Genomic DNA, 15,168 nt, shown 5'->3' with positions numbered 1-15,168 from the left:
TGATTATTGAATGGGATGCAATTGCTAGCAAGGCCTCTGCAGACATTAGTGATTTAGTGGTAGTTTGATCAATAGTTCTCCATAGTTTCCTTCTTCTTCTTTTTTTGGACAAATTTTTTGATATTGATCTACAATTCTCGATACTTTCCTATGGAGTGGTATGGACATGCCCTTTTGTGGATATAAGCTGTAGACCTATGTACTAGAAATAGGAAAAAAAAAAACAACAAATTTGTGGTTTGCAATGTTTTGACATGCATTCTTGTATGATCTTACACTTCTAGCTGTCTGCAAGGAAAAAGCTCAGCATTGAAATATGAATATGGCATTGACATCGTGCTTCCTCATGCTATAGTAGTGATTTAATTAGAAGTGATTTAGTAATTTTGTCTCTTCTTTCTGTTTACCTTTTGGGAGCTCAAATACTTGGTAAATATGATAGGCCAGCTGTGGTGTGACTATCCCTTTTGGACTGAAGATGGCATGTTCTTATTGCGGGATTGCAGCATATGTGAATGCCCAGAAAACGAATTTCCAGAACCTTTTAAAAGGCCCTTGCAGATGTGGTGTGACTGTCCCTTTTGGACTGAAGATGGCATGTTCCTATTGCGGGATTGCAGCATATGTGAATGCCCAGAAAACGAATTTCCAGAACCTTTTAAAAGGCGCTTGCACCGTGGCCTTACATCTGACAGTTTGGTTTGTCAAGAGGAAAAGCTTCAGGGTTCTGTTGACCGCACGTTAGACAGTAGAGTTTTCAGAGGCTGGATTGATACAGATAACCCTTGGATAATTGATGATGAGAATGATAATGGTAGTTACTTAATATAACTCTTGCATTTTGTGCTCCGCAGTCTGAAGTTCTGTAATTTAGTCTTTTATTGTTGTTTGTTGGAATCTGGAGTATGTGCATTGGCATTTTGGATCAGAATTCAAAAAGTCGTTATTTATGATATATTTTGGAAATTGCATGCTACATTTTAAGAGATATCAGAAAGTAATGAAGATAAATTGGCTTACATCCAAATCTATAGAAGTCATGAGTTCATAATAGGCTTACAATTTCAACCAAATTGTTTATTCATCGCTTTCATGAGTTCATCCCACAATTTGGTTGAAATTAGGTTCATGATTTATGGCATATATATATAGTAGATGAATCTTGAATGTAGAAATTCTCCTCAGCCATTGTTTCTTGTTCATTTATTTCAATTTTGATACATGCTCTTTCTTGTTGTAGGAAAATGAATATTTGTACTAATATTGAATGGAGATTGACTCTTAAGTTCTTTTCTGCAGGTGAGATGACATATGTGAACCTTCTACTAAACCCTGAACGTTACACTGGCTACACAGGTCCATCGGCTAGAAGGATATGGGATGCTGTTTACTCTGAAAATTGCCCAAAATGTGTGTTTAATATTCTGTTAGATCACTATTTGTGACAATTTGACTGCTTGTAGCCTTTTATCATTAAAATGCTATATCTTTGTTTCATATTGAGTATACCTGCTTCAAAGCTCGAATGTGTATCAATGATGTTTATAATTTTGTTATGCCAAATTTTTAATTCATTGTTGTTTGTTTGCTCTTCTGCACATGCAACTCAGGACATTTGCCAGGAGCAAGGAGTATTATACAAACTAATATCTGGTCTTCACTCCTCCATTTCAATTCATATAGCTGCTGATTATCTTCTGGACAAGATCACAAATCTGGTTCTCCTTCTGCCTCATATCATGTGACTATTTTTCTTTGTCCATTTCATTTTGTTTTTTTAAGTCCAGTTGAGTGGCAACTATAAAGTTTTTGAAGATTTCTGCCAAATTAATAATCCATAATATAGGCATTGTTCATTCTTCAGTAATGACTTGGTTGGATGATGACACTTCTTCGGATTAGAAGTTAGAACTCTTTCTATTATGAAGAAAAACTTGCATTTTGGTAGAAAGAAAAGATGAATGCAGTTTCCTGATTTTAGGTAAGTTGAGAAAGTATTTAACCTTTGAGCATATAACTTTCAGTGGGGTCAAAATCTGAAGGTCATGCATGGTCGTGTTTTAAAATATCCAGATCGTATGGTACTTCTCATTCCTCTTTGTTCTCTGAGCAGTGACAAAAGCAAGCGTTTCTTTTCTGCTTCCCATACTTGCATGTTCAATTTGTCCACGTTGAACTTATTGTTACATATTATAGGCTGCAGATAACTTAGAGCAGGCTTGAGTATGATACTGATAATCATGAGGAAGACCTGCAAACACAGTCTTTGATGAGGCAGCTACTCTATAATCCTAAACTCCAAGCTGCATGTCCTCTACCGTTTGATGAAGCAAAGCTCTGGAAAGGTCAAAGTGGGCCACAGTTGAAGCAGCAAATTCAAAAGCAATTCAGAAACATTAGGTTTGCATCTGAGAATTTTCTCCACCGATTACTATTTTATACTGAAGGAAATCATTTACCACCTTGCTTTAAGGAGTCATAACGTAATGAATTCATTGACAAATTTCAGAGCATTAATGGATTGTGTGGGATGTGAAAAGTGTTGGCTCTGGGGAAAGCTTCAAGTTCTTGGTCTTGGTACTGCATTGAAGATCCTCTTTTCTGTTGATGGTAAAAATAATCAAGATCAACCTGTGAGTTCTTGCAGCTCTATTATGAAACTCATTTCCCAACATAGGTTTTCTTATTGCTCTAAAAACCAGACATGATTGGTTGTTCCAAGATCCATTTGTTCGCTTAACTTGGAAAACTAGTGAACCAATTGATCCGGTCAAAATGTTTTTCTTTAACAAGTTGGTTAGTATATGTGAACATGAACTGTCTCGTTCTCTCATTTTTCTTTGCATATGCAGTTGCAGCTGCAACGAAATGAAGTGATTGCTCTTGTAAATCTGCTAAATCGACTTTCTGAATCTGTCGAAACTGTTCGTCAAAGTGGTGATTCAATCAGGAAAGTAGCGGAAGGAGGATGTGTTATTGCCTTCCATACGAACAATCAGCACGTTACAAAGATTATGGGAGGCTGTCATCCCGATCAGGCTTAGGTATGTGACTATTCCTGTTGTACATTGCAAGCAATAAGTTTCCCTTATGTATTGTGGTTACATGCATGTAACAAGGTGGAGATAGCTAGGGAGTATGAATTGCTAACGAATTATCAATTAGTAGGCATTATGGAAGCTAATACCATTTTACCCTTTTGTTACTGAGAGCATAGGAGACTTCGCAGGAGCCCGGTCACTGGCCGCCAAAATCCGATCATCGGTCGCTAGATTCAGGCCAACTTTCGCCTGATTTCGGCCGTCGGATTTCGGATTTCGGATTTCAGTCACTAGCCTCCGAATTCCTGTCACTGGTCACCGCTCACCGAACTTTTCTGAAAATCTCACCGAAAATGTTTATTTCCCCCAATAGACATTTATTGCCCCCAATGGAAGGGCAATAGACGTCTATTACCTCCTAATAAACTTCTATTGCCCCTACTAGACGTCTATTGTCCTCCAGTAGACGTCTATTGCCCCCTTATAAAACTTTCGGTAGCCGGAATGGAAACTAATATTCCTAAAAATATTTAGATTAAAGAAAAAAAAAGATTATATCAATTTTAAAACGTCTATTGCTCCTCAATAGACATTCAATTTTTTTTCTTTCCTTTTGCCCCATTACTTAAAAAAAAAAAAATTGATTTGGGCACCCACCTTTTCACCTTTCTTTGCCGCTTGCTCCTTTTTTTTTTTTCCCTCTTCGAATGGTTTTGCCAGTTGCGGTTTTGGGACAAAAACAGAGAAGGGACCGGAGAGTTGCTGTTTTGGGGCAAGAAAGATGTCGTCGGCGTAAGAGAGAGAGAGAGTCGACGGTGATGACGACGACGACCCGGTCCGGCGAGTAGAGTTGAGGCGGCTCCTTGATTCGGATCTTTGCACCAGTTGCATGTCGGAGCTGCTCGGTGACGCTACCGGACTTGCGAAGGCGATGTGGCTGGGAGGAACAGTGAGCAGAGGTTGCTGCTGGCGCGGCCTGGAGGATCCATTTTCGAAGTTGGGCTCGAAAGAGGAGGAGGACAGAATATAAAAGGACCTCGCGCGGAAAATACAGGTAAACCTCGCCAGAGACTTGACAGAGATGAGAGAGAGAGAGTCGGTTTGTGCAGATCGTGGAGAGAGAGAAACTGGATTGGAAGGAGGAGAGAGATAGGGAGCGGTAGTAATTGTAATTCTTTAATTGTGTTGAGGGCAAAATAGTTATTTGGTGTTAAGTGAGAACAAAAATCTGTTGCTGAAGATAATTTTAGCTCATTTTGGTGTTCTTGATCGTGGACAGAAAAGAAAAAAAAATCAAATTTGATAAAATGGCTAAATTTAGAGAATTAAATTGGATTACAAATAAAATAAAATTAAAATTTTCTGAAATGGGAAGGCTAGTTATAGAAAGCTAGGTCCATTCTAGGGGTCATCATTTGGCCCGCGGGCCTAAAAGCCCATGGGCGCCCGCCCGGCCCGGCCCGCAGAAAAGCCCATTTCGGCCCTGCCCATTGGGCACGAGGCAGGGCTAGGGCGGAGGGTTCAAAGCCCAGGCCCGGCCCGTTATATGCCCATTAAAGCCCGCCTGGCCCGGCCTTATAGGCCCGCCCGAAAGCCCATTCAATTTTTGTATTAATATATTTTTATGTAGTTATATTGAACTAATTATTGCATTAGGCCATATGTTTTTTTAATTTTGTATTTTATTTTGTTCAATAATTAACATATCATCATTTTTTCATAGGTTTTTGTATTTTTTTAACAAAATAATATGACATATAAATATAATGGACTCGGCCCTGCCCATCCAAAAAAGCCCGGCCCGGCCCGGCCCTAAAAAGCCCGTAAGGCCCTGGGCCCATGGGCGGCCCTGGGCCTTGATTTTTAAGAGAAGCCCGACCCTGCCCGGCCCGAAAAATAAAAAAAAAATGTTTTGGCCCGGCCCGAGCCCATTAATTTTGGGCAGGGCCGCATTGACGACCCCTAGTCCATTCCATAACTAGCAAGTACGCAACGGTTGCCTTTATAGTAAAACGGTGCTACTGCTTTCCCATTGGCCCGAGCACGTCACCGTTGACAGACTTAACTACCGGACGTTGACAAATCAAGACTATCAAAACCCACTCGCACAAAAGAAATTTCTGTCACACCGTCCAATCCCTTCCGACCACGTGTCAGTTACCCAATTCATTTCTTCCGTGTCTCTACCTCTCGCCTCGGTCACTATATCTCTTAGTCCTTCGCTACAGCATTGGCGCGTAAGTTGTGTTTCTAGCTCTGTATGGGGGGTTTGGCTATTAAATTGAATTCGACTTTCGAAATCAAAGCCTAACGTTGAACTCAAAAGTCTTATATATACAAATGTAGTTGCAGACATTGATATCTTTGATGCTTGATTTTAGGAGGATTTGCTGGAATTGGAGATGGTGAAGGAGAAGAATGTGAAGAGATGGGTTTTAGTGGGTGCTGTGGTTGTGGTCTTATTAGCCATAGCTCTCACCTCTACCAGAGATTTTAATTCTAAACTCAACCTTTCTCTGTTTTTCAAGAATCCCAGTTCCTGCCAATGTCCTCAGGTAAGACTTGGATGTGCGGATGTGCATGTAGTTGAGTTCATTGTCATGGTTTCTTTTGTTGATTTTTGAGTTATTTTTGTGTGTGTGTAGGATTCAAAGAAATACAGTGGCATTGATGAGGACTGCTGTTGTGATTATGAAACGGTGGACAGTGTTAATGCAGAGGTGTTGCATCCTCTGCTACAAGAGATTGTTAAAACTCCGTTTTTTCGATATTTTAAGGTGTGCTGCTTGAGCAGCCCTCTTGATGTTTTTGCTATTACTGTGTTTGATTCACATTTGGCTATCTAATTCACAAGGTGAAGAGCTATTTTGAGCATTTCAAGGGGTTAATGATACTAGTCACATGAATTCTTTAACTTTGACTCGTTCTTATGTGTATGTGTGCTTGCATTAGAGATTTGAGGGCCACATAATGATTAATGACCTCGTATACCCAGAACTTGTTTGAATGGAATACACTGGTTAGAGAGGGCTCAGTAGACGGTAGTCGTAATTGGATTCATTGTAATTCTTGACAGCATTGTGTAAAGTGGTATGACTTTTTTGCATAAAAGTTGTAGACTTGCGTGTCCGAAATAGGCAAGCACCAAACTTTCTACATTTCCTGTGATTTGCCTTACTTATCCCAGATTTTTACATGGTGTTCTGGTATAATCATACATTTCTAGCCGTCAGTAACAAAAAAGAAATTCAGAATTGATATGTGAATATGTGAACTTTCTATTGACGTTGTGCTTCCTCATATTATAGTACTGCTTTAGTAATATTGTCAGTCTCTGTGTTTACCTTGTGGGAGCTTATGTACTTGGTTCATTTGATAGGCCAAGCTGTGGTGTGACTGTCCCTTCTGGACTGAAGATGGTATGTGCCTCCTGCGTGACTGCAGCGTCTGCGAATGCCCAGAAAATGAATTTCCGGAACCTTTCAAGAGGCCCTTTCACGGTGGCCTTCCATCCGACACTTTGGTATGTCAAGATGATAAGCTGCAGGGGTCTGTTGACCGCACTCTAGACGGTAGAGCATTCAGAGGCTGGATTGAGACAGATAATCCTTGGACAAATGATGACGAGACTGATAATGGTAATTCACTGAATATTATCTTTGATCTTATGCTTCCTAGTATTAACATCCTTAGTAAAGATTTTATTTGTTGGAAGCTGGAGTACACACACTGACACACTGGAATTTTAGACGTGAAAGTCATTATTTATAATTTAGTGTGGAATGCATATGCTATATTATGAGAGACATCAGAAACCAATGAAGACAATAGGCTCGCATTTTAAATGACAGAACTAAATATTTTGCATCTTCACATTTATTGAATGTAGATCATGGTTTATGGTATATGTAGCAAACAAATTCTGAATGTAAAACTGCCTCGGTCTTTATTCTGTGTTCATTTCTCTCGATGAAAAATTTCTTGTTGGAGTAAATAACTGATTTTTAATCATGTTGTTCAGAGATTGACTCTGTTAACTTCTGATCTGCAGATGAGATGACATATGTGAACCTTCTACTGAACCCTGAACGTTACACTGGCTATACTGGTCCATCAGCAAGAAGGATATGGGATGCTGTTTATTCTGAAAATTGCCCAAAATGTGAGTTGAAACTTTTGGTATATCTATTTGGAAAAATTGGATCCTTATTCTGCTTGCTATATTCTATCATTAAAATGTTGGATATTGCTTTCATATTTGTATAGCCAATCAACTCCAGTGAAGGTGACATGATACAACTTTATGGAGGGAAGGCTAGGTTGAGTATATCAAAATGACATATGCCCTGCTTGAAAACTGTATCAGTGTTGTTTCTTTTGCTCTTCTGCAGATTCATCTCAGGACATTTGCCAGGAGCAAAGAGTATTGTACAAATTAATATCGGGTCTTCACTCGTCAATTTCAATCCACATAGCTGCTGATTATCTTCTAGACAAGATTACCAATCTGGTTCTCCTTCTGCCTCATATCATGTGACTATTTTTCTTTTCCCTGCTCATTTTCATCTCATTTGTCCAGTTGAGGGGTTATCAGCATAACTATCAACTTATTTGTTACCCATAACACATGCATTGTTCATTCTTCTATAATCTTCTGCAGTTTCAAAATTGAAAATTCATAGGATTTCAGAAAATTTTCTACAATGAGAATAAAAAGTACTTTAGTAAAGGTATAACAACTAAAAGAATTTATGTCACTGTCTTTAGTCAATATGAGCTGTATATGACCTTTGCACATATAAATTTCAGTGGGGTCAAAACATGGAATTGATGCATGATCGCGTTCTAAAATATCCAGATCGTGTTCAGAATTTGTACTTCGCATTCCTCTTTGTTCTCCGGGCAGTGACAAAAGTAAGCATTTTCTGCTATCTTTTCTGTATTGGTACCGCGTAATCAATTTTCTTATTGTCCCACATGATGGGCTTAACATCTTGTAGGCTGCAGATTACTTGGAGCAGGCTGAGTATGATACAGGTAATCATGAGGAAGACCTGAGAACAGAGTCTTTGATGAGGCAGCTACTTTACAATCCTAAACTCCAAGCTGCATGTCCCCTACCGTTTGATGAAGCAAAGCTCTGGAAAGGTCGGAGCGGACCACAATTGAAGCAACAAATTCAAAAGAAATTCAGAAACATTAGGTTTGTCTGTGAGAAGTTGCTTCAGTAATTAATATTTTGTGTTGAACTAAACATTGATCACCTTCTTGTCATTCGGTGTTCTAAAAATTTCATCCTCAAATTTCAGTGCATTAATGGATTGTGTGGGATGTGAGAAATGTCGGCTCTGGGGAAAGCTTCAAGTTCTCGGTATTGGTACTGCATTGAAGATCCTCTTTTCTGTTGATGGTAAAAATCATCAAGATCAACCTGTAAGTTCTTGCAGCTCTCTTATCAAACTCATCTCGCAACATAGGTTTTCTTATTCATCTAAATACCCATTTGTCAGTTTTGACTTGCAAAGATACCGAACCAATTGATCAGGTTATGCTTGAGGTTTTCCAATAGCTTTCCAGCTGAATATCTAGACTTTGTTTGAGTTGCCTTCTTTAACAAGTTCTTTAGAGTAGGTGAACTTGAACCATCTCTTTCTCTCTCATTTTTCTTTGCATATGCAGCTGCAGCTGCAACGAAATGAAGTTATAGCTCTCGTAAATCTGCTAAATCGACTCTCTGAATCCGTCAAATATGCTTGTCAAAGCGGACATTCAATCAAGAAAGTAGCGGAAGGAGGACGAGTTGTTGAACCTTATTCTATACAAACAATCAGTACATTGCAAAGAATATGGGAGGCGGTGATCCCAATCAGGCTTAGGTATATCACTATTGGTATTTTACATTGCCACCAATCGTTGGTCTTCTGGATTCTGGTTATAGGCATGTAACACTGTTGCTTAATAATGAATGGTATATTTTTGCAGGTTAGGGATGTTAGCACTGTAACTATTGGATATCACAATTCTAGAGCAGATGTAAAGCATACACTGAGTCACTGACTGGAGTATGTCTATGATCGATCATTTAATATCAGATGAAATCATGAACCAAGTTTTGAGAATTACAGATAATAAGCTTCAACCATACACTGGTAAATCCCTGAATGTATTTTTGGGACCCATAATTGCACAAAATGCTGGAATAATGTCAAGCAGCCGGCCAAAATATATATATATATATATATATATATATATATCAACATTTTTTTATGCCAGTTGAACGAATTTGTAGATGAGATCCTAAATCTTGGCGGCTTTTCGTTGTGATTATATTAATTTGGGACAGACCTTACATCAGAATGAATTCCTGAGAACGTGGTGAATAACTGAACTGAACTCGGTGAATTTTCCGAGTTTTATTTGATCCATTTTATGAACAAAATTATAGACCAAACCAAAGCTGGAGTTGGCATGGCAATCAGAGATACAATACCAAAGCTGAAATTAATGGGAAGCTACTTTCAGATGCAAAACTGAAACTTCAATACTGACAGCAATAATTACTTTGACCAAAAAGAGAGAACAGCTCGCGCCTCCGAAGTCGGATCTTTTTTCACCAAGTGCATCCCTGGCCTTCAAGCAGGCTTGAAATAAACTTGGGGCCATATCAATGATTTCCTACAAATGTAATGTAGAGGAAATAAATGAACATATGAAAATCAATTACAGAAAACTAAATAAAAATCAGTTGTAGACATATCTTAAGTTCACTCAGTGAGCTAGGAAGCCTTCCCCGCCAAACTATATATGTTCTTAAGTAATCATCATTTCCGTTTTGTGTAATAACCTATATTTAACAACTTACTCAAGCTATCAAATTTAATTAGATGATCGAATAGTTTCCCATGAAGCTGAAATTTTGAGTGCAAGTTTTGTAAATAAACCAAAAAGGTGTGTGGCTCCGATGATTTAATTGCATTGCACAATGAGTCGGAGTGATGATGTCCTCACTTCTGTTTAAAAGATAATATGTGTGTGTGTGTGTGAATAAGGAGTCTAACCTGCACTTCAATATTATCGCCACGAAAATTGTTGAAAAGCAGCAAAAATTCCTTATCAATAGTAGCACTGACAGCTACATGCAAAGGGTTGTTTCCTCTTCCTCTTTTATCTACTTGATCTCTTAGTCTCCTAAGTTCAGGTATCTTCACAATGTATTCAACAGCTATACTTTGTGCACCTAAAACTGCAACATGAAGAATTGTTTGGTCGTTGGCAGTGAGACACTCGCAAGTTATGGTCGACATCCAATCAACTCTTTCATTACTTCGATGTGGCCTACAAATGCTGCAATATGAAGATCTGACATTCCAGATTTGTCCAAGATGTAAGGAGTACTATTAGAACCATAACAGTGCATCATCATTAATCGAGTTGCTTCAACATTCCCTCTAAATGCTGCGTAGTGTAGGGATGTCCAAACCAAAGAATCAGCTTCTTTGATTTTATAAGGATATTTGGACACCATAATCACCACAATCCCAGGCATATTATTGAAATTTAATTTGTTGGAGTATACATTGATTAATAATTTGGACAGTGATGAATTTATAATTTTCGAATGAAACGTATTTTCAGGTGATGTCGGGCTGAATTGAGTCGAGGTGACTTTAAACAATACAACATGGAGATTGGAGCATCCATCTCCAATTTTTTTTATCTTTTTTTTTTTATCAAATAAACAACTCAAATGTGACAACTAGTTTTTTTGAGTTGAACTCACAACCTCCCACTTACAAAGAGGACACTATGCCACTAGATCGACCAAATGGTACTGGACAATAGCACTTGTTTTTTGTTTGTCACATTTATGGAAAAATTAATTAAAACCTAAATTAGGAATATTAACTTTAGGGGAAATTATTGGTCACACGCTGTATTTTGGGTGCGCCAACAGTTCAGTCTCTAACATTCTAATTTTAACAAATTACTCTCCAGACATTCAAATTTCACACCATTTAGTCCAAAATGACCATTTTACCCCGCATTTAAAAAAAAATTTCTCTTTTTTTGTTTGTTATTTTTTCTGCCTCTCTCTCTCTCTCTCTCTCTCTCTCTCTCTCTCTCTCTCTCTCTCTCTCTCTCTCTCTCTCTCGCCTGAGCCTCCCTGGTCGTCCCGCCGCAAACTTGACGCCGTGGAAGCGCGATTGCGCGATCCGACCGTTCCACCTTCCATTGGGCCCCTATTTCGGTAAAGACACGCCACTCCTCCCTAGATCGGAGCTAGACATCCCAATCTCAATCGGAACGATTTGATCAGAGCAAAAACCGACCTGATCCAAACAAGACCACTAGATCCCAGCGAAGTCGCCGTCCGATCCTACGACCCTAACTCGAACCAATCACGGGTTGTCTGTGACCCATTCGAGCATAAGATGACTCCAATCTTGCTTGCCTGCTCTCCAGCCACCATTGCCCTTCGTCGTTGGAATCTTCAAACGAATTAGAAAGCCTCGTCATCGCCCCGCATCCTCTTCTTCGACTAGACTCCTCATTGTCCAACACTAGGTCTCTCTCTCTCTCTCTCTCTCTCTCTCTCTGTCTGTCTGTCTGTCTGTCTGTCTGTCTGTCTCTCTCTCTCTCTCTCTCGACTCAGAAAGACGACGCCAGAAGATTTAGAGGATACGATTAGCCGATTAGCCAAGCCGAAGTCCCCTTGATCCGATTAGCCGCCGGCGAGTCCAATTTCGACATCGCTTCCATCGTGGAGCTTGAGAAAATGGCGGAAGAACAAGACGAAGCTCCCATACTTTGCTCTGATTCCACCACACTGAAGTTTCCTGTTCATCTGGGCAAGTTTCCACTCGAGTTAAATGTCAATATGTGTAAGTGGGCTTGGTTCAAAATTTAGGATTTAAGTCTTTGTTTGCTGTTTTTGATAGCATTTAGGGTTTAATGAATTCAATAACTTAAATTTGCGTGGTTTTTGTAGAGTTAGAGAAAGAAAGTTTTGATCTTTATCTAGTTGGAATGTTTTGGCTTCTTACCCAAATCTTTTATTCAAAAATTGAATGAAAACATAGCTTATGTTAGGTTCATTAATATGGTGTGTGTTAATGCTCAAAGTCCAGCGGTTGCCGATCTTTCGTTTAACGCGGGTCCGGTGGGCGGACCGCTACTCTGAGGATTTGATGGCCTCTGCTAGCTGTCACACAAGAGACAGGGCGTCAGAGGGAGATCGCATTGGGCGGTCTTCACTTCTCCGATGCCTAAGTCAGTCAATCCATATAGGCAGCATAACAATAAATGAGTAGTAAATGCGTAATTAATGAGGAGAGAGGAGAGAACCTTTTATAGGTGAGGAGAAGGTTGATCTTCTTCTTGTTTTCGATGTGGGACTGATGTTCTTCGATTCCCAGCGTCTGGAGCTTCTGATGCTACCTTGGCGCGGCGCGGTGCGTGGCGGTGCGTCAGCAGTGATCTGGGGGCGATCCCGGGCTCGGGCGGTAGCCCGCCTGGCCGTGTCTCTGCAGGTCACCCCCTTGGTGAGAGTCGGTACCTCTGGCGGTACAATGAGCGTGGCTCATTATAGTTAATTATGCTTGCAAACGTACATGTAGGTACAAGTCCCCCAAGTCCCCAGTCAAGGAGGGCAATCTTGGTTGGGGAGTTGATCGGCGGTGTGAAGCGTTATCTTCGCTTAGGCTTGCAAAAGCATAATTAGTGTCAGTGCGTTGTCAACTATGGATTTACTGAGCGAACGCTTTATACCCTTTCAGGTGGGCCTCTGCTAGGCCCGCCAGAGAGTCCCCCACTCCCTAGCCAAGACGGACCTCCGGATGGTCGGCAAATTGTTTGTTGAGGGGGAGCTGCACGGAGCAGAGGGTGTTGGGTAGCAAGCCCAATCTTAATATCCAAAGTGACGGCGGTCAACGTACCTGATCAGGGCCGTTGTAGACTGTTGACAAGTCCCCGTGTCCCGTAGGGACGATCTGACCGTAACACCGCGTGGCGGTCGTTGTCAGAGTGAGGCGTAGCCTCGGGATTCGCCGCTAGCAGATACCCCCCGCTGGTTGTAGCAGGAAACAGAGTCGCGTAGACGTGTTTGGCGGTATTTTATTGAGCGGTGTTGCGCTCAGCAAAGCACTGGGTTTGCAAGATGGAGGGAGCTCTGCCGGCAGTGTTGCGTGTAGCAGAGGCTGCCTGTTGCAAGTTGATGAGTGGAAGTTCTGCTAACGGGGATTCGCTCAGCGGAGACTTCGACACTTGGAAGGTGACAAGTGAGAAGTTCCGCTAGCGGGGTTTCGCACAGCGGACTTCGACACTTGGAAGGTGACAAGTGAAAAGTTCCGCTAGCGGGGTTTCGCTCAGTGGACTTAGACACTTGGAAGGCGACAAGTGAGAAGTTCCGCTAGCGGAGTTTCACTCAGTGGACACTTCGACACTTGGAAGGTGACAAGTGAGAAGTTCTGCTAGCGGGGTTTCGCTCAGAGGACTTAGACACTTGGAAGGCGACAAGTGAGAAGTTTCGCTAGCGGGGTTTCGCTCAGCGGACTTCGACACTTGGAAGGCGACAAGTGAGAAGTTCCGCTAGCGGGGTTTCGCTCAGCGGACTTCGACACTTGGAAGGTGACAAATGAAAAGTTCCGCTAGCGGGGTTTCGCTCAGTGGATACTGCCGACGATTGGTGCTTTCTTCCCAAAAGTGGTGGCTTCCATTAGACGCTTCGTCTGATGGTGGTTGACACGTGGCGAACCCCTAGAGGGTTAGCGTGCGGAGGCGTGTCTCCTCCGCCTAGCCGTCTCCCTGCCATTAATGCTAACTAATGATGGATCTCGTAATCGAGGCGACGCCTCGGTTAATCCGGAGAGTAAGTTGAATCGTGGGACACGTGTACGGGTGGTATGTGATGTCGTTTTTCAGTGGACGGCGTAGAACTGTTTGACGTTGACATAAAAGGGGGGGGGGAAGTTAGCGAGATGTGACATTCTACTAAAGCTTCAAATTGCGTTCTTCGTTTTCAAGCTCTGTTCGTCTGATATTCGAGAGGAAAAAACCGCGGCTATCTGGTGGAGTTATCATACCCGGAGGGACGATGATCTCCTGCCTCGAGGATAAAGCGCTCACGATCTCACCAAAGATTTCATCACCAAGGTTAGCACTCTGTATCCCTGTTTCATTGGTTGTCTGGCATGGCCAGTTTCTGGGTTTTGGGTTATCCTGTTGATATGTTCTTCGTTGACATGTTGTGAGGGTGTGAGAGTAGGTTTGGGGATGGGTTACTGTGTTTGAGAGAGTTGGGGCTTTTAGGGATTTGCTAGATGGTCGCATCTGGGTTAAGTGTGTTTGTTCTTGTTTTGGTATTTTCTGGGTGATTGTTCTTGATGTTCTTGGGCACCAACTGATATAGGGATAGGTTAGATCTTGTGTGAGCTAACTGATTTGGGTTTTAGGGTTTTGGGATGGCCGACGTCTAGAGATTTGAAGCAGTGAGGATTCCGGATCTGAAGTGTCATTCGGCGCGGCGGATAGAATTTTTATTGACTCGTTGCGTCCGTCTGCCCGTGCAGGAACCTCACTGCCGGAACCGCTAGAGGTTGAGCCGCTACAAACCATACTGTGGGAAGTAATTATGGGGAGTGCCTCGCGTCCAGAGAGTTCTAGGGCAGGGGAGGCTGCCGCTGCCCACAATATGCTTGAAGAGCGGTTAGCAAGCAATAGTGCCGTCAGTGGTTCTGCAGACGGGGGACATGTAGCGGGAGAGGATGCTAAGTCGGCGTGGGTCCTCCAGGACGGCACCCCCGTCGACGAGGCGGGAGGTAGGATGACTGTTATTGCCGTCAACCGGCTGAAGCGGATGTTCTGGTTGCCCGGCGTGGTGAAGTTACGCCCCCCAACGGTGGAGGAGAAGGCCTCAATCCTGCCAGCGGGCTTTGCCACGGTGCAAGAGGCGATTTTCCGCCAGGGAGTGACCTTCCCGCTGGTGCCCAACCTTCAAATTTTGGTGTGCGAGTTTGGCGTTGCCTTTGGGCAGATCTGCCCCAACATGTGGAGATTGATGCTGGCGCTGAACTCGCTATGGTGGTTGTCGGGTTGCGAGGGACCGACTGTAGCGGAGGTGCTGCACTTC

At 41.9% G+C, this 15,168-nt stretch overlaps 1 protein-coding gene and 1 pseudogene across 4 annotated transcripts; both read left to right on the top strand.

Moving 5' to 3' along the window:
- The first annotated feature begins 391 nt into the window (after window positions 1–391).
- On the top strand, window positions 392–3,044 carry LOC112203405 (annotated as a pseudogene).
- A 2,274-nt stretch (window positions 3,045–5,318) lies between these two features.
- Window positions 5,319–9,254, top strand: LOC112201371 (endoplasmic reticulum oxidoreductin-1). 4 transcript variants are annotated; one of them, XR_005810742.1, is made up of 10 exons: window positions 5,327–5,596; window positions 5,687–5,818; window positions 6,421–6,679; window positions 7,093–7,203; window positions 7,433–7,551; window positions 7,851–7,955; window positions 8,042–8,244; window positions 8,351–8,474; window positions 8,807–8,917; window positions 9,024–9,254. XR_005810742.1 is itself a non-coding variant. In XM_024342254.2 (10 exons), the coding sequence occupies exons 1-10, from the start codon at window positions 5,444–5,446 to the stop codon at window positions 9,043–9,045; spliced, it is 1,425 nt and encodes a 474-aa protein (XP_024198022.1). In that variant the 5' UTR covers window positions 5,329–5,443; the 3' UTR covers window positions 9,046–9,254. The 4 variants fall into 4 exon arrangements, 3 of the variants coding, with proteins under 3 accessions (XP_040375420.1, XP_024198022.1, XP_040375419.1); XM_024342254.2 differs by having other exon boundaries at window positions 5,329–5,596; window positions 8,721–8,917; XM_040519486.1 differs by lacking the exon at window positions 5,687–5,818 and having other exon boundaries at window positions 5,319–5,596; window positions 8,721–8,917.
- Window positions 9,255–15,168: the final 5,914 nt, after the last annotated feature.

This window comes from Rosa chinensis, chromosome 5 (genome assembly GCF_002994745.2).
Source record: "Rosa chinensis cultivar Old Blush chromosome 5, RchiOBHm-V2, whole genome shotgun sequence".
Classification (NCBI taxonomy): Eukaryota; Viridiplantae; Streptophyta; class Magnoliopsida; order Rosales; family Rosaceae; genus Rosa; species Rosa chinensis.
Note: the sequence above shows the minus strand (reverse complement) of the source record. Positions and strands in the feature narration are given on the sequence as shown.

Excerpts from the sequence above, each read along its gene's own strand:
- LOC112201371 (XM_024342254.2), top strand. The coding sequence starts at position 5,444 with ATGGTGAAGGAGAAGAATGTGAAGAGATGGGTTTTAGTGGGTGCTGTG. Across the intron at positions 7,552-7,850 it reads TAGACAAGATTACCAATCTG|TGGGGTCAAAACATGGAATT; the intron begins GTTCTCCTTCTG and ends TATAAATTTCAG. Across the intron at positions 8,475-8,720 it reads AAAATCATCAAGATCAACCT|CTGCAGCTGCAACGAAATGA; the intron begins GTAAGTTCTTGC and ends TTGCATATGCAG.